General features: G+C 37.5%; 1 protein-coding gene across 1 annotated transcript in view; it reads left to right on the top strand.

Moving 5' to 3' along the window:
- ptprfa (protein tyrosine phosphatase receptor type Fa) overlaps positions 1-23886 on the top strand; it is a 200230-nt gene that overhangs the window by 140606 nt on the left and 35738 nt on the right. Inside the window, exons 13-20 of the mRNA XM_081380153.1 lie at positions 3636-3753; positions 4772-5353; positions 8440-8537; positions 8637-8893; positions 12368-12449; positions 13907-14122; positions 18471-18628; positions 19557-19669. Coding sequence (XP_081236279.1) covers positions 3636-3753; positions 4772-5353; positions 8440-8537; positions 8637-8893; positions 12368-12449; positions 13907-14122; positions 18471-18628; positions 19557-19669 — 1624 coding nt within the window. The remainder of the gene's footprint in view (positions 1-3635; positions 3754-4771; positions 5354-8439; positions 8538-8636; positions 8894-12367; positions 12450-13906; positions 14123-18470; positions 18629-19556; positions 19670-23886) is intronic.

Here is a 23886-nt window from a genome sequence, read left to right as displayed (position 1 = left end):
AATGATTATGTTAAACACAACCAATACCATCAGATCTCCTTACACATTAGTTCAACTGACTGTTACAATTCAAGTGCAGTCGCCAAACAAAGTGTTAAGTTATTGGTTTCAGGGTAAAGAGCCCAACTTAAACACCCACTGATCCCCATGATGGTAACTTAAAATTATGGTTGTAACTTAAAGCTGCCGTCGGCAACATTTTTTTTTATCATATTCAGTGTAATCGACACTATAATCCGACAGAACAACGTTAATAAGGTGGTTTTAGAAAAAAACCCGAGCTTCTAACTCCACCTGGAGCGTGTTATTTGTTTTGCAAAAATCCACCGCTCCCGCTTCATCAGGTCCAATCAGCGCAGGGGGGTGTGAGATCTGACTGTCAATCACAGGTCGTGCACACGCCACAGATCCCGTTACCCCCTCGCGCACGTTACAATCACATGCACACGCCTGAAGTTCGCGCAGTAAGGAAGAGTGATGGCGGAAAAGATTCCAATTCCTCGGTTAACCTCAAGAGCTAGGAGGTCAGAGCTTGCAATCAACCATTTACTTTATAAGTACTCCATGGTGTTGATCGATGCTGATGAGAAGGGCGCGTTCACCGAAAATCTGGTGCACGCACTGACCAGCACAAACTCGATGGGAGGGTATTAGTTGATAGTGGGGGAGGGGCATGAGAGTTGTAAACATTCAAAATTTGGCTAAGTCCACTCAATCTTCCAGGGTTGCCGACGGCAGCTTTAAAATTACGGTTGTAACATTACAGTTTTCTCCTTCAGTGATTCTGCTTGTTACCATCAGGTTTCTCAAATGTTGGCAATAAAAAATAAAGAGTTCTTAATTCATCTTTGACGTCTGTCTGTTATACAGATATTTTTGTTTAAAAATTGTAAAATGGTTAACTTTTAAGGAATTAATTTGATTAATTATTACTCAATTCTAATGTGTTAAATTTAATTAATAATATTGCTTGTAATCTGCACAATTTTATTGAGTAGATATAGCGTATTCATTTTACAGTGAATATGGAAATTAAATTAAACTTATTTTTTTCTAATTACTTTTAATTGAATGAAATTAACTTGTTTTAAACAAGAGCAGTGAATTTGAAAATTAATAATAAAAAATAAGTAGGATTAAATAACACATTATATTCAGTGAAATTAACCAGATAAAAACATGTAACATTTACAAGGGGTCAGAATCATTTTTTTCAGTGTACGTTCGCTGACCAGTGTTTATACGGGTGAAACTCGAAAAATTTGAATATCGTGCAAAGGTTTGTGTATTTCAGTAATTCAAATTAAAAGGTGAAACGAATATATTTAGTATATATAACTACATACATGCATGATCATACTTTTCAGAGGGCCGACATTTTTCTGTATTTAAAATCCTTTTTTTTTTTTTATTGATTGCATGTAATATTCAAATTTTCTGAGATTTTGAATTTGGGGTTTTCATAAGGAAAGGCTGTAAGCCATAATCATCAAATTTTTCTTGTTTCACCTGTATGTTCATCATATAAATTGTCTCTTCAGAAGACTAAACCACTTGATCCATATAGATAAATTTTACGATCTCTTTATGAACAGTTTATGGTGAATAGACTTTCAGTGGAGGGACAGATTTCAATAAAAATATCTTGATATGTGTTCCGATTATTAACAGAAGTCATACAGGTTTGGAACGACACGAGGAGAGGATTTTCATCTGTGGGTGAACTAACCCTTTTAAATGCATTGTTGAGAAGCTGTGGGACCCTGCGTTGAGCACATGCTGGCACCCTGCATCCCTCTTACTGTGCCCTACATATTTATAGAGGCTCGTGTTCAACTGTCATGTGCAGCTATGCCCTGTTAAACCTCTCCGTCTGAGTCTGTCTGTGTCTCCCTGTGCAGCCCTTTCCATCCCTCCATCTCTCTGTGTTTCCATTTCTTCTTTATTAATGAGTCGTGACAGTGATATCACTCTAAACAGATAAAGCGGCGTCTCTCTCAATGGTGGTCGGCTCTAGTAAACTCTGTGTTGCCACAGGCAGCCTATCCATCACGCCTTAATGTGAAATGTTGAAGTCTTCCCACTTTTCAGGACCCAATGACTCCAAAACACATGCTAGAGATAAGACAGACTACTCAAAACAGGAATATAAAGGAAGAGAGAGGGTTCCCTGCCACGCTGCAGCTTTTAACTAGCATTTAAAAGCTTTAGATGATTCACATGTTCACTAGCTGTGAAGTGATAAAGTCAGTGTGAAAATCAACTGTAATTTTCTTCTGTATGGTGATATACTTCCAAGTGAAACTTGATTTTCCCATGAGAGAAGATATAGGCAGGATGGGATTTTTATCCATCTGGATTGTGAAAAGTTTGTGAATTATGTTTACAGTAAGAGAAAGACTTTTGTTGATGGATGAGGATGTTTACTTTTTTTCAGCTGGTCTGTTTACAAGGAGTCATAGTTTCATTATGAACAGCATATGCACAAGCAATTGGGAAATTCATTCAATCTTTAAGCATTTAACAATTTCAAAGTCAATTACGTCTGTTTATACGTGAGCTTGAACAGGAGGGGTTTCTGTACTACAAGCATCTACTAAGAATGTTAAATCTTTTACTTGTTCCAATTTTTTTTTCTCTCTTTTTTTGCGATGCTAAAGTTTCCCATGAAAATGTATTCAGACTGCAATATGTCACGTCTATCTTCAATAGGAAGAAACTTTAGAAGTGTTTTGCTTCCTGCTGTTCTTCCAGACTCAAGCAGCTTCTCCACACATTCATGGAAACAAAATCCCTGCATCCGTTTTCCCCAGTTTTGGTTGAGATGACAATATTTAGACACTCTGATGGGGTTTTCTGTGCTTGTTTTATCAAATGTTCCAGCTCGAGTCTGTCAGGGGAAACTAGATCTACAAGAGTAGTGCTGGCAAACAGGCAGAACTGGTTGTAAAAATGAATAAAACTAGAATTATGACCTTCCAAAAATGATCTAGATCTTAGGGAATAAAATCAGATTCACATTAGGCACCAACCGCATCACACATTCATCATGCTGTAATAATTTAGGCTTTAAAGGCACTTCCACCGGCTCCTTCAGCGCTGCACTGAATGAACTCGGAGTAAATATAGAGCAGCCTTTTGTGCTTCAAAAATCTCGCATCGATTCTAAATGATATCAGCTGAAAATATTTGAAACACTTTGCATGCAGAACGAGTGCGGTATGAGGAACAGGATTTATCCTTGAGGTATAAAGACACAAAGAGAGCAGTTCTGAAAGAATCTTTCAACTTATTGACCGCAAGAAAACAAGATTATATCATCCTTTAAACCCCAGACAAAGTAAAGCTCAAGGAAAAACATGTGACTGATAGGAAACTGAAAAGCACCTTGACCAGGTAGACTCAAAAATGAGACAAAGCTGCATGTCCTGACTGAATGTTTAAAGTTTAATGAAAACCTTGAAATGCACCTCAGCCAATATTAAACAGACATGTCAGAAGTTTGGCAGCACGCTGAACGATGATAAAGGACCAGCCGCACAATATGTCTCTTCTTGCCATCAATTAACACTCTCTCTCTCTCTCTCTCTCTCTCTCTCTCTCTCTCTCTCTCTCTCTCTCTCTCTCTCTCTCAGGAGGCCATCATCACCGGCCTGTTGCCTGAAACGACATATTCTGTTACTGTGGCGGCGTATACCACTAAAGGAGACGGAGCACGGAGCAAAGCCAAAGTAGTGACCACGACTGGGGCGGGTGAGCGTGTGTTTTATTCCAGTCACAGATTAAGAGTTCATTGAAAGTTTAAGAGTTTAAGTGCATTTAGTATTCTCAGAGGTAAAAAGTTACACCACAAACCTCCAGCCCACGATGACCTCACAGTGACCTCGTCCACTATCACTATAGCTGTATTTTCAGCTTTACACCCATTTCATCACCTGAACAATCTGGCTGAGGGACTGTAGATTATATAGAAGTGGAGATTCACTCGCATCATTCTTTTTCTAGGGTAAGAGAGGATTTATCAATGTGGTCCAGCCTTACAAAATGAATCAGGGTTGACCATACTTTACACCAAAAACGGGCTGCGCAAAATTGGGGACAAGAACGTATATTGATCATCGATCATTTTTATAACTCAAAAAAATAACTCAATCTCTTTCCACTTGAGTTTTCATAGGTCATATTTTCACTGTTTATAATAATATAATATAATATAATATAATGATTTTAATCTTATTATTTAAATCAAAATATTAAATAAAATAATAAATATATTACTATTCTTGTAAAAATGTATTCAAATTAATGAAAAAATATATATATATATTTTGTTATATGCTAAACCAATGTTAAACCATCAAGCTTTTATTTTGGTGGTCAGCCGGCAATAGATGTATCGCTATAACTAACAAAACTAAAAGTAAAACAATAAAAAAAACTAAAACATTTGTATTACTTGAATGACAAAAACACATAACAAAATTACAAAAACTTCACTCAAATAAAATTAAACCTGACCATATAAAAAAATGTAATATTAAAATATTAACAACAACTATAATAATATATCAGTAATGGTAAAATAACACTGTTTCGGCATCTCAGAGTGGCTTGATTCACAGTAAATTAATCTGAGACGCTAAAACACTGTCATATCACAATATCTATCAAAATACCATACTGAAATAAAGCTGTGTTTACTCTAGTATTAGCCATGACTGACAAAATGACGAATAATCTGACAGATATCTCGCATCTCTGTCACTGGTAGTTCCAGGCAAGCCCACCATGATCATTAGCACCACCATCGGGAACACAGCTCTGATCCAGTGGCAGCCTCCTAAAGAGATGGTGGGAGAACTGATGGGCTACAGACTGCGCTACAAGCGCGAAGAGGAGGAGAACTACACCACCCGTGACTTCAGACGCAGCGACGACCACTTCACCGTCACCGGCCTGCACAAGGGCGCCACCTACATTTTCAAGCTCTGCGCCAAGAACCGTGCGGGAAACGGAGAGGAGTACAGTAAGGAGATCAGCACCCCGGACGACGTGCCCAGCAGTTACCCACAAAACCTCAGAGTCGTGGGCCTGACCACCACCACCACCAAACTGGCCTGGGACCCCCCGCCTCTGCCCGAGAGGAACGGCAAAATCGTACGCTACGTGGTGGTGTACCGAGACATCAACAGCCATCAGAACCAGACCAACGGTACGGCCGAGACGCAAATGACCATCCAGGGTCTGCAACCGGACACCACCTATGACATCAGAGTGAGGGCGTTCACGGGGAAAGGTGGAGGTCCGATAAGCCCCAGCATCCAGAGCAGAACCATGTCTACCTCCATGCCTGGTGAGTTATTTATATAAAGAGAGACGTTATCAGTTCTTGAACATCTAGTTCATCCACCAATGTAGATGAAACTGCTCTGAAGTATCTATCGAGGTGACACTGTGCCACTACTGAATCTATAGCATCATAATGAAATGAGGGCCAGATGTACTAACGCTTTTGCACCCACTTCTTGCATATTTGTTTCGCTAAGTATGTACGAACGGGACGCACCGAGATGAAAGCGCAGACTGCCTGTCGCGGGAACTGAAAATGGCAAAATGCGCTTTTCGTGTCATGCATATGCATTCATGGGATGCTCAAGGGGAAAGTGAGAGTGTCACATAAAGAGATGGGAGGGGAAGCATAAACTGCGCCTAATTATGTATTCCGCGTTATGTACAGAAAAAGCCGGTGAAAGCGCGCCTCTATTTTGCGCTGAAAATTCTCCGCCTCTTAAAAGCAGGTGTAACTTAGGAAGCGTGTTCCCTGGCCTGTGCCCTGTTAAATGCAACTTTTTCTTTGGTATGGCTTTTGAGGTCCTGCCACCTCTTTTTCACCTCTTCCACCTGTCTGCGGGTCGTTGCATTGATATTGCATTGATTTTTTTTTGTGATTTCGGTCCAGGTGGCATTCTTTTGTGTGGGTGTGTAATTCCGGCCTTGTATGATGTTTAAATTACCTTATGAACAAGCAGATCAACCTCGTTATCGCTAAATTTTTGTTTTCGCTGTTTTGCCTGACTTGGTGGCTGATCCATGATGGAAAGAGAGGAGGAGGCCCATTCGTTTAAATACGCGCAATTTACGGTATAGTGGGTGGGGAGCGGCGCTGATTTTGGTACATAACACGCACACTGCGGTTTCACATCAAGCGCTTTCTGCGTCTTGGCCATGCCGCTATTAACGCTGTGTTCGCAAATGTACGTACATCTGGCCCTGTGTGTTTTAGCTGTGAGTTTGAATTGAATTGTGCAGTCTGAATTGAATGTGATGAGACTTAATGACTCTTATGAGCTTGTTTATTCGATTAATGAATTAATCAAAGAGACTCACAAATCAGAAGTCGCTCCCTCAAAAGTTTTGAAAGAATTGTTAATGGAATCATTAAGGAAAATTGGAATTCAAATCAAAGTCGTAATTACCAGAGAAAACCTTTATTGCTCAGAATCTCAAGAGATTAAATGGAAGAATTAGTTGTTTAATTTAAGAATCAACTTTGTATCAGGTGTTTCTGCCTAATTTCAGTTTGAGAATTTTAAATAGTTGCAGATTGCTGTCAAATTGTTGACATTATTTGATCTTGTGAGAATTAGTTATTTTAGTTTTTGTTAATATTTTGAATTAGATTTTATTTTTATATTTTATTTTAGTCATTTTGTTGTGTTTTTTGTAACTTTTTTGTTCTTAATCTTTAAAACAAAAATTACCTGATACTAGATACTATCTGAAAAAAATAATTACATACATTTTATTTTGTTTTATTTCAGTTAATGTTTATTTTTAATTTTAAGTAATGAAAGTGTTTTTTATGGTTTTAGTTTTAGTATGTGCTAAAGAGTTTTTTTTTTCTAAGAAGAAAAATCTGAGAAGCAGGAGAATTAAGAAAAAAAAACATCTCCATTTAATCTCATTGCTGTTCTGAAAACCATCTGAGACATTAAAGAGATTTCATCTGTGTTTTTTCTTTGCTAATGGTTTGGTCCAGTGAGATTCCACTGTGGGAGGAGAGACTCAGTGCCGTGTGATAAAAATAGAGCTAGGCATCTGAAAAAATGCCTTGTCGCATGAGTCTGTGGATAGTCGCATCTGTCAGGACAAAATCATGAATTAATACAGACAAGATTTGATTCAGTGCGATCAAATACTGATGGATGATGTCAGTTCCCACCCAAAAACATTCTCCACTCAATACTCAGTTTCTGTTGAAAATGTGTCACGTTATGGAAGTAAAGTGTTTTGTGATTGTCATATCCCGTTCTTTGTTTTGCAAAAAGATCCAGGCAGTCTTCACGTTTCAGCCATTTCTCTGTTCATTGAAAAGCTCTCACACACAGCAGATGGTTGGAGACGTATGACTTGTGAATTGCAGTCGCTGCAAAACTTCACATATGGCTCATCTTATGCTAGAAACATTAAAGGGTTACTTCACCCTTATGTCGTTCCCAAACTTGTACGGTTTTCTTTCTTCCATGGAACATATGGACTAACTTTCTGTTATTTTTGGAGCTCAACAACATTTTCATTTCCTTTTGTGCTTCACAGAATATTGTTATACAGGTTTGCAACTTGGCCTGTTGTGATTATTAATTAATTGTCAGATTGTGTTTGTTTGATCTAATCACAATTATTTTGAGATATTAAATGAGGTAAATTTAAGCAGGTAAACAAATGGCAATCAAGGATTAAAGTAATGATCGAAAAACTCTTCAGTTTTATTGTTATTTAACATTTGCGTCATGCCAAACATTCTTGGTTCTTAGAGTTTCACTTATTATATTATATTATATTATATTATATTATATTATATTATATTATATTATATTATATTATATTATATTATATTATATTATATTATATTATATTATATTATATTATATTATATTATGTTATATTATGCTATATTATAAGAAAAACATATGGACCTATTTAGTTGTTTACCAATAAAATAAAATAAAATATAAAATAAGGTTTACATTGTAGGTGACATGAGCAAAAGAGACAAAAAAAAATCATCGCAAATAATCGTCATCACAAAAAATCATGATTGTGGCGGGCGTATTTGAACCGTCAAGGGTGATGAAATAATGACAGAATATTCGTTTTTGATGAACCATCCCTTTAAATATGTCTGCTGAGATGGCGTCTCTTTCATTTCTCTGCGCTCTGACTCCTCAGCTTCCCTATAGCATAACCCACATGCAGAGAGCAGATAGTCGGCTTTGATTTCTGATGTGTGGTCTGAGATGAAGGCGTTATCAGTCTCAAACTGCATGTTAATCAGTGCAGTGATGCGTTTCCTCTGCCAATCACTGAGCCGGTCTGAAAAGAGATGGGGTGAGGAGTCTATGACATGCAGTAACTCTTTTATTCTCACCTCCTCTACAGAGTTCACTAAAAACTTTGGTGTGAAAGCTGTGATGAAGACCTCTGTCCTGCTCACATGGGAGGTGCCGGAAACCTACAAGTCCCAAGTGCCTTTCAAGGTGCCTTTTCCCTGTCATTCCACAGTTGTGAAGTAGAAAATGCAGTGTAAAATGAGTCTCATTGTGTGATGGAGTTAACTTGTGCTCCCCCTGTGCCAGATCCTGTACAACCAGCAGAGCGTTGAGGTTCAGGGTGACCTGAAGAGAAAGTTGATCACGCGTTTGCAGCCGGACACCGATTACTCCTTCGTGTTGATGAGCCGAGGGAACAGCGCTGGTGGACTACAACAGCAGGTCTCCATACGCACCGCCCCGGACCTGTTCACCAGCAAACCGGCCCACCAGAAACAAGACCCAGAGGAGGGCGGCAAACTCACCATCACACTGCCCAAAGTGCACAACAGCGCCCTCGTCAGGTCAGTCAAGTCAAGTCACCTTCACAGGGCTGCCAACTCTCATGCATTCACCGTGAGACTCACGCAATCGACACTTTTCACACACTCTCACGCCACACATCCATTTTCTCATGCACAGAAAAATCATGAAGCAAGAGTACACGGAGAACGACAGACTAGACAGAGCAGGATACTTATGAAAAAATAAAAAAATCTCAGCTCTCAGATTCTGTCCATTTTATTACAAAATTCAAACAATAAATACCGTTTTTGCGCTTGTAAATGTAACGTGACAGATGCCTAGCGGCACGTGTACCGATCATCTCTACTAGCTAATAGTAAATAAACACGAATGAACAATGTTGAAAGATACAGTACAACTTACCGAAATGTATATTCCTCATACATAATATCGATCGGAAAGGGGTCAATAAAACAGCAGGAGAACAATTATGTCACATAACATTTACCTCAGAAAAACCATTTAATGGCCATAGTATAGGCTATATAGCACGTTAGTTGGCTAGAAAAAAGAGCTATAGAGAGTATTTTGCTAAATATGTGTACTATATTGCATATTTATTATATTTTACTTTTATCATTAAATAAAGTTGTTATTATAATAAAACACGCATTAAATTTCATTTGATTTATTTGAAGCCTTAAATAATACTACCAGCTGATAGGTCTCACTGTATGTTTACAGCATTAGGCGAGATTTTTTTTTCTTGAGAAAAATTAACGCCTATCTTGTGTACCTAATATTTATCCAAATGAGTCCATATATTGAATCAAATCACAATTGAAATCATGAAATTTGTGTCAAGCAATAAAAGAAAACGTAGCTTACCAGAAATTGTACCAGGTAAACATTGTAACATGTTGTCACTAAACCTAATACAATTCAGTTTAGTTAATAAAATGTTTTGACAATCACAATACACTTATTGTGATGCAAGATTTTTTTTTTTTTACATCCCCCCCAATCGACAATTCTCACTCCTAGCTAAACTCAAAAGTTGGCAGCTATGCCTTCATTTATATAGCGCTTTTAACAATATTGACTGTTTCAAAGCAGCTTTACAGTGATAAAAGGGAATTACAGTAACAGAGATTGTTTTGGCTTTACAGCAGCTCTAGAATAGTTATCGTCCAGCTAAAGTTAGTTTTGATTGATTCACTTCTGTTGCAAAGATCATTAGTTATTAACTTAGGAGCCGCTAACACAACAGAAAACCCTTAACGCGCTCCGACCCGCTCATCCGCACAACAACAGTGTCTGGTGGCTCGAGAACGCAAGCCTTGAAATAGGTTCCAAAATTTTGGGGGAAAAAAGTTATCTCTGCACAAACTTCAAAAAGTTTTGAAAACGCTGATGGCGTTTAGTCTATAGGTATGCGTGATTGAATATATATGTGCACAGGCGTGTAGTCTTTCTTTACAAATTGACCTCAACAAATTACTTGTCAGAAACAGAAACAGTCAGAGAAATGCCCTTATAAAATCATCATTGAATCTTGTGCAGCCATCAACACTTTTCTGTGGTCATGATAGTGTTGTAAGGGGTGTTGTAAAAAGAAAATATATATATATTGGGAGTAATATTGTTTTGTTTCATTTTTTTGTAATGTTAATATTAATAAAATAAAGTAATTTTTGAATAACTATTATTATTATTGTGAAGTCATGTAGAATGGGGAAAAACATGTTTTCTTTTTTTTATCACGTCTAAGTGAAGAGTTGATACAATATATGACATTGCTAGGCTATGAATACATAAATAAATATGAGATGTAGAAAAGCACTGAAATACATTACAACTCTGCACTCCGACCACTTCAAGTTTCAACACATATAGTGTTTATTTTTCTCTAGTGCTATTATCAACATGATACATTGCATTGCGCTGATGATGATTGATATGTATTTTTCCTTTAATTAAACCTGCATATAAATTCTGCTGTGGTCGAGATTAGTGATTCCCCAGGTTTCCACAAGTTTGCTTGTATCCACAGCAGTTTATTAGCTTCTTTTTTTCACTTAGTTTGCAGATTAGTTTTCGTTTCATTTCATTTGCAAAAATAACACAACTTTTAGGCATGCTTTTCGTTATAAAAAATATCAAACTGTTGTCTTTTTATTTTCCCTCAGTGGGAATAAATGGGTTACTATGAAAAGCAGCATTTGTTTTCCCCTTGCAAAATGATGCCCTCTGTTAAAAAATGAATCGCTAACTAATGATCAGTAAAAGCCGAGATAGTTCTTACACGCCGTGCATCACATATGAGCTACATTAAGTGCTTTGACAATAAACAGAAAAAAATGATAATAAAAAAGTGATGTTAACTTTTGTATTTACTGACATTTCACACCAAAGTAAAAGCAAGCATTATCTTTACTGCTCATCTGCCTGCAGTCTACAGAACTCGAGCACAGCATCAGTGCTTTTATTCCTCAATGTTTATCTTTAGTCAATCATTTTATCCCTTAAAACTCATCTTTGATCACCGAAATGTCATATTTAAACGTTCTTTCCTTGAAACAAAAAAATCCTTAAAATAGCCTCATTTAGTCTACATGGACCATGAATATGCAACTGAGCCCCGCCTCCACTCACTCGCAGCGGCTCAGAGATCCACTCGTTGACGATCACTCGTTGATCTGATTGGTTACAAGGTAGTTTGTGACGTCAGGAACACCAGCGATTTCAAAGCGTGTTTTTGAGACTGTCTAATGCAGTTTTAAGGAGAAAATACTCAGCAATGGTGTCGACTTATGAATTTGCACATGGTTTGTCCAAAAGCATATTAAAAACACCACATAGACATAAAAACTACCTTTTCACCACAGGGGGACTTTAAAACAACCCAAAGATGATACGTGTTGGCTCTCAAGGAGATGTTTGCTGGAGTCTCAGGGTTCAGCCAGTGCACATAAATACAAGAATCCTGTTCCTCTTTGGGCAAATATTAGACTGTTGTGCTTTAGTGAGACTGAGGCACTTCCCATCCCAGCTCAGAGGAGTCATCTCACATGGGTTTAGTTCACTGCAGCGAGCCGGATTTGCCGTAATGCAGTGCAGTCAGAGCTGGCTGAACGCTGAAAATACCCACGCTGCCCGCGGGATCGGTTCTGACCAAAGACAGCTCCCAAATCCTTTCATTAGAAATTACCAGACATATTTCCTCATCAAAGCCAAAGCGAGATTGTTAGAGGCAGTTACATCAGACATTATAGACATCACACATATCAAACAATGCTCTTGCTCAGTCCTGGCATGAGAGTGTGGGAATTACTCAGCTGTTAATCATGGGATTCAAGTGTTTGTTTCAGTCATTGAATGAGCCACGGGCTGAACGGCTGTCACAAAATACTTCAGAAATGCAATCAGTGGTCTAATGTCCATGTTTCATCACACTCACAAACACACTGAACCTGATAGATAGATAGGACATTTTTACTATAATGACTCGTTTGTGTATGTTTTCCTCTTAGGTGGTTTTATATAGCGGTGGTGCCTGTAACTACGTCAACTCTACGCCGCTGGGAAAACCCAGAGGATATGGATCTGGATGAGGTGAGTGTGTGTTTGTGATGATCACACACAAATGACAGAAACAGACGTCCTTATTCATCTCTCAGTCATACGTGAGGCCTGTGATATACAGTGCTGCTTGAAATTTTGTGAACCCCATGTAGAATCACAAAACAAAAAACCAGTTGCGGACCATCCAGGTTACGACACAAAGTATAAAGAATCAAGGGAACTTTTGAACAGGGTCATTTTTTATAAATTCCGCTTTTTTATGGTCTTGTGGACCATATGTAAACATCTTTTATGTAACATATATTATTCAGGACGGTACTAAATAAAAAATAACATGCATTTTGTATGATCCCTCTTATTTTGTTTAAATTATTCACATTTTCACAGATTCTGCAAGGGGTTCGCAAATTTTATTGTGTCTTTTCTATGTTCTACAGAATGTTAGTATTTATTGTTCCACTTATTATTATTTTTCGCCTCTTTTTAGCTTCTCAGTTTCTCTGCAGCAGCTGTTGAGACACTCAGGCGAAACTTCGTTGGCTCTTAAAAAGCTTCTCTTGGCATTTTTTGCTTTTTTTATTATTACTACTGAGCTTTCGGGCTCCAACACGGTTCTGCTTTCTCATGAGTTTGCTTGCACTCAATAAACTATAGTCTGCAAAACAGGCGAAACTTTTCAGGTGCTGCCTCCTGAATATCAAAACACAACGGCACTGTAAAAATCACAATGGTGTCGCCGGTGTTTTGAAACAGCCCGTTTTCTCGCGGCCATTCTCCCCTGAGTTGCCCCTTATTTATGAGCGTTGCCGAGTCAAATGAGAGGTGTATTATTGGAGCCCGTGTTGTGCTGGTGTTTATCACCGCGCTGATATTATTCCCGCTGTCCCGCTTCAGTCCTCATTCTCTCTGCCGCTAGACCTCATTTGTTCAGCTGTAATCCTGTGGCCTTGGATTTGATTTGGTCTCGACCAAATGTGCTTTACTAAACTAAAGAAGCTGTGGTCTGTTGCTTATTATGTTAGTGGTGAGAAAGGAAAAGACAGAAAGAGTGATGGATGGAGAAACAAAGGAAGTGGTCTATAAAGAGAAAGATGAAGCTCTTGGAGACAGTGTGTATGTCATTTTGAATTAATGATGCCTCTGACTGAAGCACCTGAGGCTGATATTCGACCTCTGACCTCTGGGTCACAGTCCAGCTGTTTCAAGTGTCAATCAGAAGAGACCTAAAGTAGTACTGGCCAATATATATAGGAAAAGTCCTCATTCTTACTTGTGTTAATTTAATGAGAAACTGTGTGGAAAACATGCTTTGATTATTTTAAAGAGATTTTTTTTGTACAAATTGTTTTTTAACATCATCTAGCCCTGAAACTTGTAAATGAGGGTATATGAACATTCACGTCAGTCGTTTTATACATGGATGCTTTTTTCCCCAATGCATTGTCATTGTTTGTCATTTTCCTGATGTGTTCTCTGTGATTTATCAGCTTTTGGGAAGTAATGGAGACTCGGATGTGAGGAAGAGGAGGAGGAGACAAACGCAGGACTTCCTGCAGCCATACATCGCTGCCAAGATGGAGAATCTTCCAGAAACCTTTGTGTTAGGAGACGAGAGAACTTACAATGGCTTCTTTAACAAAGCTCTACCTGGACAGCAGCAGTACCGCACGTTTATTCTGGCGGCACTGAAAGACCGGGAATCAGTGAGTCTCTCACACGCACACACACACTCAGTGTTTGTTTCACTAAATTAGTGAGGACGTTGCATAGACATCCATTGATTTTTATATTAGGTTAATGCTATTTTCCATTGCCTAGCCCAACCCCAACCCTTAAGGCCCATTCGCACTAAGAACAATAACTATAAAGATTACGATATTAGCATCCACAACAGCAGACAGTAACATTGTTTATTCTAAGCGCATGCTTGACTGTCACTTTAAATGCTCGAGCTCTGATTGGCCCTCAGTGTTTTTATTGTTCATCAGCTGGATAAAATTGTTCTCAAAGTGATTCCAACAATATCGTCTCTCTACATCGTTATCGTTATAGCTATGCTATTCTTTAATATTAAAAATGATTTTTAGAACTATTGTTATCTTCATAGTTTTCGTCCTTGGTGTAATTGACCGTTCGCAAAGACCCGCCCCCTTTAGTTATTGTTGCTATGTCCGACAAGCCACGCCGCTCTCACGCCACACCATGTTCTCACGCAGTGAAAAACACATCGCGGAGCAGAGAAGACACTGACAAGGCGCTGGACAGACCAGCTTACTTTTGATATGAAACAAAGTCTCAACTTTCAAATTTGGTCATTTTTTAAAGAAATTTAAACAATAAATACCTTTTTGTGGCTCTTTAATGTGTCGTGAACACATTTAATTTTTAGAACTATATCTTTATCGTTATCTTCTTAGTTTTCGTCCTTGGTGTAACTGACCGTTCGCAAAGACCCGTCCCCTTTAATTACTGTTGCTATGTCCGACAAGCCACGCCACTCTCCAGATCACTGTAGAGCCTCAGTTAAAGCGGCTCATGAACCGATCATCTCTTCCTTCTAGTTCATTTATAGCATCAAATAAACATGAATGAACATAAGAAGTAATGTTGTTTTAACCGCAGAAAGACATCAGTACACTCCGTTTTTCAAGTTCAAATCCTCCAACGTTAATCTACTAACTCTCCTGACTGCTTTGTCGGACAAAAATGGCAATCAATCTCGCTGCGAATTGTCAATTTGGCCTTTAAACCTACAGTGTTAAACTGCAAAATACTAGATTTAAATAAGAACATGTTTTAGTTGATTTATAAGCCTTTTTTAACTAGTGAGGACCAGTTTGTAGTCGGTTGTTATAATATTTCACTATATAAGTATAGCCAAACCTGTACACATACACACACACGTGAGCCCTGTGGCCAGTTGCATAAACACTGTCATTATGTTAAGAATGACAACTAGCAGTTAAGAATGAGAGGAGAGGCAAAATAAGGAGGAGAGAAGAAAAAAAAGAGGAGAGGATCTTGTGAAAGGACAGTCTGTGGTGGGCTGACAAACAGACTAGCGAGTGTGAAATTGGATGAAAGAGGTCGACTGCAAAACTACCGCAGCACAAGAAAAACAGATTAGAGGAGGAGGAGATGAAAGAAAGGAAGGAGAAAGAGACATCACATGAAGGACTGCGGCAGATCAGCAGAGAGTGTGACAACAGGAGAGAGAGAGAGAGAGAGAGATGGTATCATTATTGGTGGAGAGACCTGAGCGTTACAGATGAAGAGATGGAGGAGAGGTGAAGGAGAAATGAAAACACACACACACACACACACACACACACATATGAATATGCATCAGTAAATAGTGGTTGGAGTCAGTCAGAGAAGCATTACTCACGCTGTGGGATGTCCTTCCGTCTGAGGAAGTGCCGATTAAATTGATCACTATGAAAGTTTCCCACTGACAGATTCCCACAGGGCTTTAAGATGCTCTCTTCCTCCGCTGTCACGCAAGCGCTCAGACGAGAGACGGAGGTGATGATGATGATGATGATCAGCAGATCTACGGCCCTGTGGTTTTTGCGATGTGAGAAATGTGGAATTGTGGAATTCAGTCATTAAAGCGGAAGTGGATTAATAAATGAAGAGTAGGGCTGTACGCTTATTAAAATCATGATATGCATTAGTGTCTGTGAATATTTAACTGCTAAAGACTGCTGTTTAAATATGAAATCTGCATTATGCATGTGGATGCGATATTTCATTTTACACTATCAAAAACAGTTCGGTTTGTGTTCACTGGTGCCAATCATTCAGCCAATCATTTTCCATCATTTTTTCTGCTTTGACAAGAAAAAAAACTAATGAGATGAGTTGAATTTCTTTCATTAGATGGACAATCTCACACATGCATCCTAGAGTTTCAGAAGAGATCTTACAACAGATCTTACAAAAGATTTTACAGCTATCAAGTTCAATGACAAAATGGTCTGGGCTGCTATCTATCTGAATTTCATTTTAACATTCTTACTGTATCTCCACTATTGACTCAAATTAAGTATCCCAAGCAATGCAAGAGCAACTACAAAGAAATAAAAATTCCCTTCGGGTATTCCTCACAGCTGCGTCGAATTAGACACGAATATTTATTTTTCTGAAAGATCAGTGGAGGCATTTATATTTCGATAAAACCCACCTGGTTCATCTCAGATTGTGAAGGAATGTTAAAGGATAAAAAAAGGGATTTTTTTGGGGGAGTATTGCACTGCATAAAATGATTTTCTTACTCAGTAGTTTTGACTTGTTTTCCATTACTAATATTTAAACATTCTTAAATCAATATACATTTGCTTGAAAAGCTAAATGACTTCAAATAATTAAGCCTTATTAAAAAAAAAAAATATATATATATATATATATATAACTGATTTGAGTTCATGCTTAAATCAAGAAAACATCTGTCAGTGGGGAAAAAATGGAAAACAGGAGTATTTTTCTTAGCCGACAGGGCACCTTGTCACTCACATGAGATTGACCAATGGCAAACCACAACCATCTAACCATCCAATCAATTCCACACGTACAAAATAAAGTCCCGCCCTACAAGTGTTCTTCTTTGAGAAGCTGTTTCACTCAGATATATGTCACAATAGGGAAGAAAAGACTAGCGCAACTTCCATTTCATGCTGGCTTTAAAAAAAAAATTGTAATTGAAAACAAGACCATGTACAAAAAAATATTTTTGCGGTGTGTTGTTCCAAACCTGCATGACTTCCTTTCTTCTGCAGAACATAAAAGAAGATGCAGTATTTCGAGAAATGTCTATTATGTCAATGATATTTGACGTTTTTGGGTGAAGGTTTCCTTTAAGTGTTGATTCTGAGCTGCTGTAAATGGGCAGCGATGGCTTCTGTGGTTCCTGGTGTCGCTTCCGGAGGGAATGCAGAAGGTGTCGCACTGATGGGATTTGCTTGATGATGCGTAACCTCCGGTTCTCAGTGGGATGGAAGAGGTTACCCCTCCCTCCGCCCTTTCTCTCGCTCTCCCTCTATCTTCCTGTTTCCATCCCTCTTTCTCGCGCGCCCTGCTGTGATGTCTAAAAGGTGTTACTAAGACGATTATTTGCCAGCGTTTGTGGAAGGAGACTGACTTCTGTGCTATTTTGAAGAGTTGAAGGCTTTCCTCCTGCTCTGCTCACACACCCTTCAATAGTTTTTCAGTTTGTTTGTGATCACTAAACGTCAGTAAACACCACATTAAGGCCCAGGTGTACTGTAGAATACACCACTGTGTAGATGACAGTGTTGACGCACCTCTCCGCTCCTAAAGCTGAAAAACACACCTACTTTTACCTACCAAATTTAGCCTTTATATGTGTATAGGACATGACATAGATTACAGCAACACCTAAAAACAAAATCACAATTGCAATATTGTTGCTTGATCTCTATCAGGTAACATCCTATGAAGCCTGTTTGATGCATTATAATGGTGGCATTTTAAGTATTATCTTTTGATCTAAAAGCATATGCTTGAATGTTTGAAATTAGTTTCATAGACATGTATAATTACATTGACAATTATACTTTATATATGCTTAAATTTGATGAGTTGAATTAAAGTAAATTAATTTGAGTTAAAATTAATTAAATTCAAGATGAGTTTTCATTAATTTAAACTGGGATTCATGAGTTAAAATCTAACAATTAATTAAATATTAAAAACATTTACTTAAAACACTTATAAAACACTTCCTAAAAAAGATAAATATATTGTTTGTTTACCTGCACATCAACATCAAAATGTGTTTTTAAATTATTGAAATATTAAATTAAAATCTCGGGGGGGCTGCAAGTGAATATTTTAGGTTAAATGGAAATAATTTCCTTTAATTAACTTATTAAATTCCTTTAATAATTAACTTTTATTTGTGTTATTTCATAGTTTTGATGACTTTACTATTACTCTGAAATGTGGAAAATAGTCATAATAAAGAATAAACCTTTGATCTTTTGAGTAATTATTTTGCTTTCTCCTCCTCCTTTCTTTCTGTATCATAAGATGTTCACGGTGAGTCCTTACTCTGATCCCATGACGGTGAAGCTCCACAGCGGGATGTCCCGTCACGTTGAGGACCCAGAGATGCTGTGGGTGATGGGACCAGTGCTGGCCGTCGTCCTCATCATCATCATCGTCATCGCCATCCTGCTCTTCAAGAGGTGCGGAACAAGTGCAATTACTTTACTGGTGCTTTTCCAAGAAAAATGCAATCAGTCATCCTACACTGAGATCATGGAGAAGCGTATTTTTCACATTCTGCTTAAGTGACCATATTTTCTTTTTCGCTGCGCGTTGCAAACACAGTGAGTTTACTGAACTGTCGGGTATAAATAGTCGGTCTCTCAGAGACATTGCTGACTCACTGTTAGAGTAGAAAATCGAGATTCAAGAAACCTTATTTCAGTGTGATAGTCAGCAGTTTAACAGTGTTTTTTAGGACTCTCTTTTGCTGGATACTTCAACAGAACTTTAATGATTAAATAATAGTCATTTACTTTTTGAACTAGACTGCAGAAATGATATTTTCCCTCACACAATAAAAAAGTCATAATTGCACATCTGCCAAAACCTGATAATGGCTACAGATATAAAGTACCACTCTTCTCAATTATAGCCAAATTCATTCAGTCTTATTGAACAACAAGAGAATCAAATGGCCAGGGTTCAAGTTATATGTCTATTGAGTGAAAAAAAAAACTCATTTTGCAAATGTCAGCTAGAATCGGAGCTCATTAGTAGCAATGGCATTTCCACATTTCTGATAAATTCACCCTATACACACGCCGTCTGTGCTGTTTTCTTCCTGTGACATTTTCTCTTTTCTCCCCTCTTCTTTTCCATCTCTTTCGATGGGATGCAGCAAACAGGAGAGGTGGGTATCGAGCGGCTCTCTTTGATCCGATAATAAACGCTTGTTTGTGTTTGGCGTTTCATGAGATGCAATCGGAGGGTTTAATTGAGCTCAGATTAGTGCTGATGCTCTCCTAACAGATACTAACACACAGGAAATATCTTGCATATTTACACCTCCACCTGATCGCTGTGTGTTTGTACGCTCATGTTTGATGTCATTTCCTGGCTGCACAGGAAGCGCTCCTCGCCCTCGGCTAAAGATGAGCACTCAGCTGGAGTTAAAGATCACTTACTGGCCCATTCCTCTGACCCGGTGGAAATGAGGAGGCTCAACTACCAGACACAAGGTACGTCACCACACTCATAATGAGGAAGGCTGTGAGTTACAAACAGCTCATCACATTTACAAACACAAAAATGTGTGTTCGAAGCCATAGTGACTTTCCATGCCAACTGAGCGGTCATTCTTGAAAACAAAGCAGCTAGCAGCTAAGATACTTTACGTGACTCACAAATAATATATACACTAAATATCCTGTTAAATTCACAGTAAAACAACAGTGAAAATGTTTCCAGTATTACAGGAAGGCAAATATGAGGCGCCACGTAGGATTTAAATCAAACTTCGCTTATCAATACATACATAACACACGTGCACATACACCTATAAATTACTCGCATATACATGTATACTATTGGATGTTCAAAATACATATATGAAATACACGTGCACACTAATATGAAATCCATACCAATACATATTATGTTAGTCATGAATGCATATACACTTGTGAATAACTTGCATATACATATAAACTTGACGCACGCATACACCTATAAATACTCGCATATACATATAAACTTCCATGCATATAAACATATAAACACTCGCATATACATATAAACTTCCATGCATATACACCTATAAACACTCGCACATACATATAAACTTCCATGCATATACACCTATAAACACTCGCACATACATATAAACTTCCATGCATATACACCTATAAACACTCGCATATAAACTTCCATGCATATACACCTATAAACACTTGCACATACATATAAACTCGATGCGCGCATACACATCCATAAAACACTCGCGCATACATAACGTGGATGTGTGCTTTGTGTATATATGTATATGCGAGTGATTTCATATGTGTATGTGCGTGAACTTTTCAGTGCAAACGGAAGGCATTTCAGTGTAACCGGAAGGCATTTCAGTGTAACCGGAAGGCATTTCAGTGTAAAAGGAAGGCATTTCAGTGTAACCGGAAGGCATTTCAGTGTAAAAGTCATTTGTGTCATTTTGATAGTTTGTTTTCCAATTTGAAATGAAATAAGCATAAACGAGAAAACGGCCCCTTTATTCGTTTTTTCGTAAAAAAAAAAAAAAAAAAAACGAAAAAAATGAGATTTCGGCTTGATTTTTCATTTTTTTAGTTCTCAGGCAAAAAACGAACAAATTACTTCAAAATTAGTTTTCCACATGTGGGCGGCCTGACACGCCCCCTTCTGCCGATTGGTCAAGCAAGTCTGAGCATGTGACGTCATCAGTTGTTGCTCGGTCTGTTCTACAAAATAAGAGTCCTCTACTATGGCTACAGATTCTTAAACTGTACAGGGCAGGTCCTATTGGGCTTTCTTCTGTGCAACTTTCCGCGTTTCACAGAAATCTTTACATCAGAGATATTAATTATTAGTCTGCCACCAGCCTGTTTTATTTAGCTGTGCGGAGTTAAATCTGTGTGGTGAAGCTGCGCTTGACAGCGCCGAGCGGGAGAGGCTCACTGACCAATGTTCAGGCAGCAGTCAGAACTTTTCTTTTAGACGCTCCGTTTTGAAACGGGATGGTGATTGCAAATACTGTAATGCGATTGCTGAGGGTGGGTACCGATGATGGTGAAATACAGTTTTACTGAAACTGTAATCATATCCGCGACCCGCGAGAATGAGACAGATGATTGACAGGACGGCGAAGGCAATTAAAGGTGCTAGATATAACTTCTGTTAACAAAAAAATCAATAAAAAAGTGTTTAATCTAAGTGACTTTGTCTTTGTTTTATTGTTTTTGTTGTTTTTAATCAAGTAATTGTGAACCACAAACTGAGCTTTCGTTTTAAAGGGCAATTTCCAAAATATATTTATTTGTTATAATATGGGTATTTTATAATACTGCATAAATAAAAACAAACACACGTAATATGTATGCCTATAGGCTAAACACCACAGTTTTTTGGTTTTGTTTGTGTGAACTTTTATCCCCAACCATATTTCTTTATATGGGCTCCACTCCAGGGGTCACATCAGCACCCCTACTTCCCATGGTACTCTAACTGTAATTAACAGTATGCTGACCCAGTTTATATGTAAAATCTTTGGTATATGTAATCTATAATATCTAAAAACACTTTACAGTGTGATGGAAATAAACTTTTCTTAAAGCATGTTGTATATCACCACAGAATTATTGGCACCCTTCAATCTGTGTTGTATACTGTAGTAGACAATTGTCCTGCAAAATGATGAGGTTTTTGTAAGAAAAACATTGCGAGCTGTCGAATTCTTGTTTGGAATATAAATCAACAACGTAAGAGGCTTTAGGCTTTTTTTTTTTTTTTTTTTTTACGAAAAAATCGAATAAAGGCCGTTTTCTCGTTTATGCTTATTTCATTTCAAATTGGAAAACAAACTATCAAAAAGGCAGGTTAATTCCGTGTACGCACAAATGACTTCCTTTTACACTGAAATGCCTTCCTTTTACACTGAAAAGTTCACGCACATCCACATATGAAATCACTCGCATATATAGCCTACACAAAGCATGCATCCACGTTTTATTTTATATGTATGTGCGAGTGTTTTATGGATGTGTATGCGCGCATCGAGTTTATATGTATATGCGAGTGTTTATAGGTGTATGTGCATGGAAGTTTATATGTATGTGCGAGTGTTTATAGGTGTATGTGCATGGAAGTTTATATGTATATGCGAGTGTTTATAGGTGTATATGCATGGAAGTTTATATGTATATGCGAGTGTTTATAGGTGTATGTGCATGGAAGTTTATATGTATGTGCGAGTGTTTATAGGTGTATATGCATGGAAGTTTATATGTATATGCGAGTGTTTATAGGTGTATGTGCATGGAAGTTTATATGTATATGCGAGTGTTTATAGGTGTATGTGCATGGAAGTTTATATGTATATGCGAGTGTTTATAGGTGTATATGCATGGAAGTTTATATGTATATGCGAGTGTTTATAGGTGTATATGCATGGAAGTTTATATGTATGTGCGAGTGTTTATAGGTGTATGTGCATGGAAGTTTATATGTATATGCGAGTGTTTATAGGTGTATATGCATGGAAGTTTATATGTATGTGCGAGTGTTTATAGGTGTATATGCATGGAAGTTTATATGTATGTGCGAGTGTTTATAGGTGTATGTGCATGGAAGTTTATATGTATGTGCGAGTGTTTATAGGTGTATATGCATGGAAGTTTATATGTATGTGCGAGTGTTTATATGTTTATATGCATGGAAGTTTATATGTATATGCGAGTATTTATAGGTGTATGCGTGCGTCAAGTTTATATGTATATGCAAGTTATTCACAAGTGTATATGCATTCATTACTAACATAATATGTATTGGTATGGATTTCATATTAGTGTGCACGTGTATTTCATATATGTATTTTGAACATCCAATAGTATACATGTATATGCGAGTAATTTATAGGTGTATATGCACGTGTGTTATGTATGTATTGATAAGCGAAGTTTGATTTAAATCCTACGTGGCGCCTCATAGGCAAATTGGTACCTGCATTTTTACTACTGTATATTTTATTAAGTGATATTTTATATATATATATATATATATATATATATATATATATATATATATATATATATATATATATATATATATATATATATATATATATACATACAGTATTTGATGACTACTTGTACCAAAAATGTACTTTGTACCTTAAAATGTACTGATAACCTGTACATTTTAATAATAATACAGGTGATACACACACAACACTGAAATAATGCAACAGACATTCAGTAAATAACAGAAAATGTAACATGAAACACCCTGTTGTAACATTCTGTAACATAGGGATCCACTGGAGGCAAGCTTATTGAGAACCCAAGTGCAGTTTATTACAAACAAGATCAAACATGAAACAAAACCATGGCGTGGCATGAAAACTCTAGACATAGACATACCTGACAAGGGACACCTGTGAACAGTGAAACAATGAACCAATGACAACATGACACAGATAAGGGAACACATGGCAGGATCACATGATTTTGAACAGGGGATCACATGACAGACATGAAACATGACAAAGACATGAAACGAGACCAAATCGTGACACCTGTGCATTACCGATAACAAAAATTAAATGAAACAAAAGTATTTAAATAAAGTATAATCATATGTCCTGTGTCATGCAGGGACTTCTTTTATAATTTCTTCTTCTTTAATTATAACAAAACTTTTACTTGCAAAACCCATAATTTTTACA

Source organism: Scardinius erythrophthalmus, assembly GCF_964197995.2.
Source record: "Scardinius erythrophthalmus genome assembly, chromosome: 12".
Classification (NCBI taxonomy): Eukaryota; Metazoa; Chordata; class Actinopteri; order Cypriniformes; family Leuciscidae; genus Scardinius; species Scardinius erythrophthalmus.
This window is presented reverse-complemented; position numbering and strand designations above follow the sequence as displayed.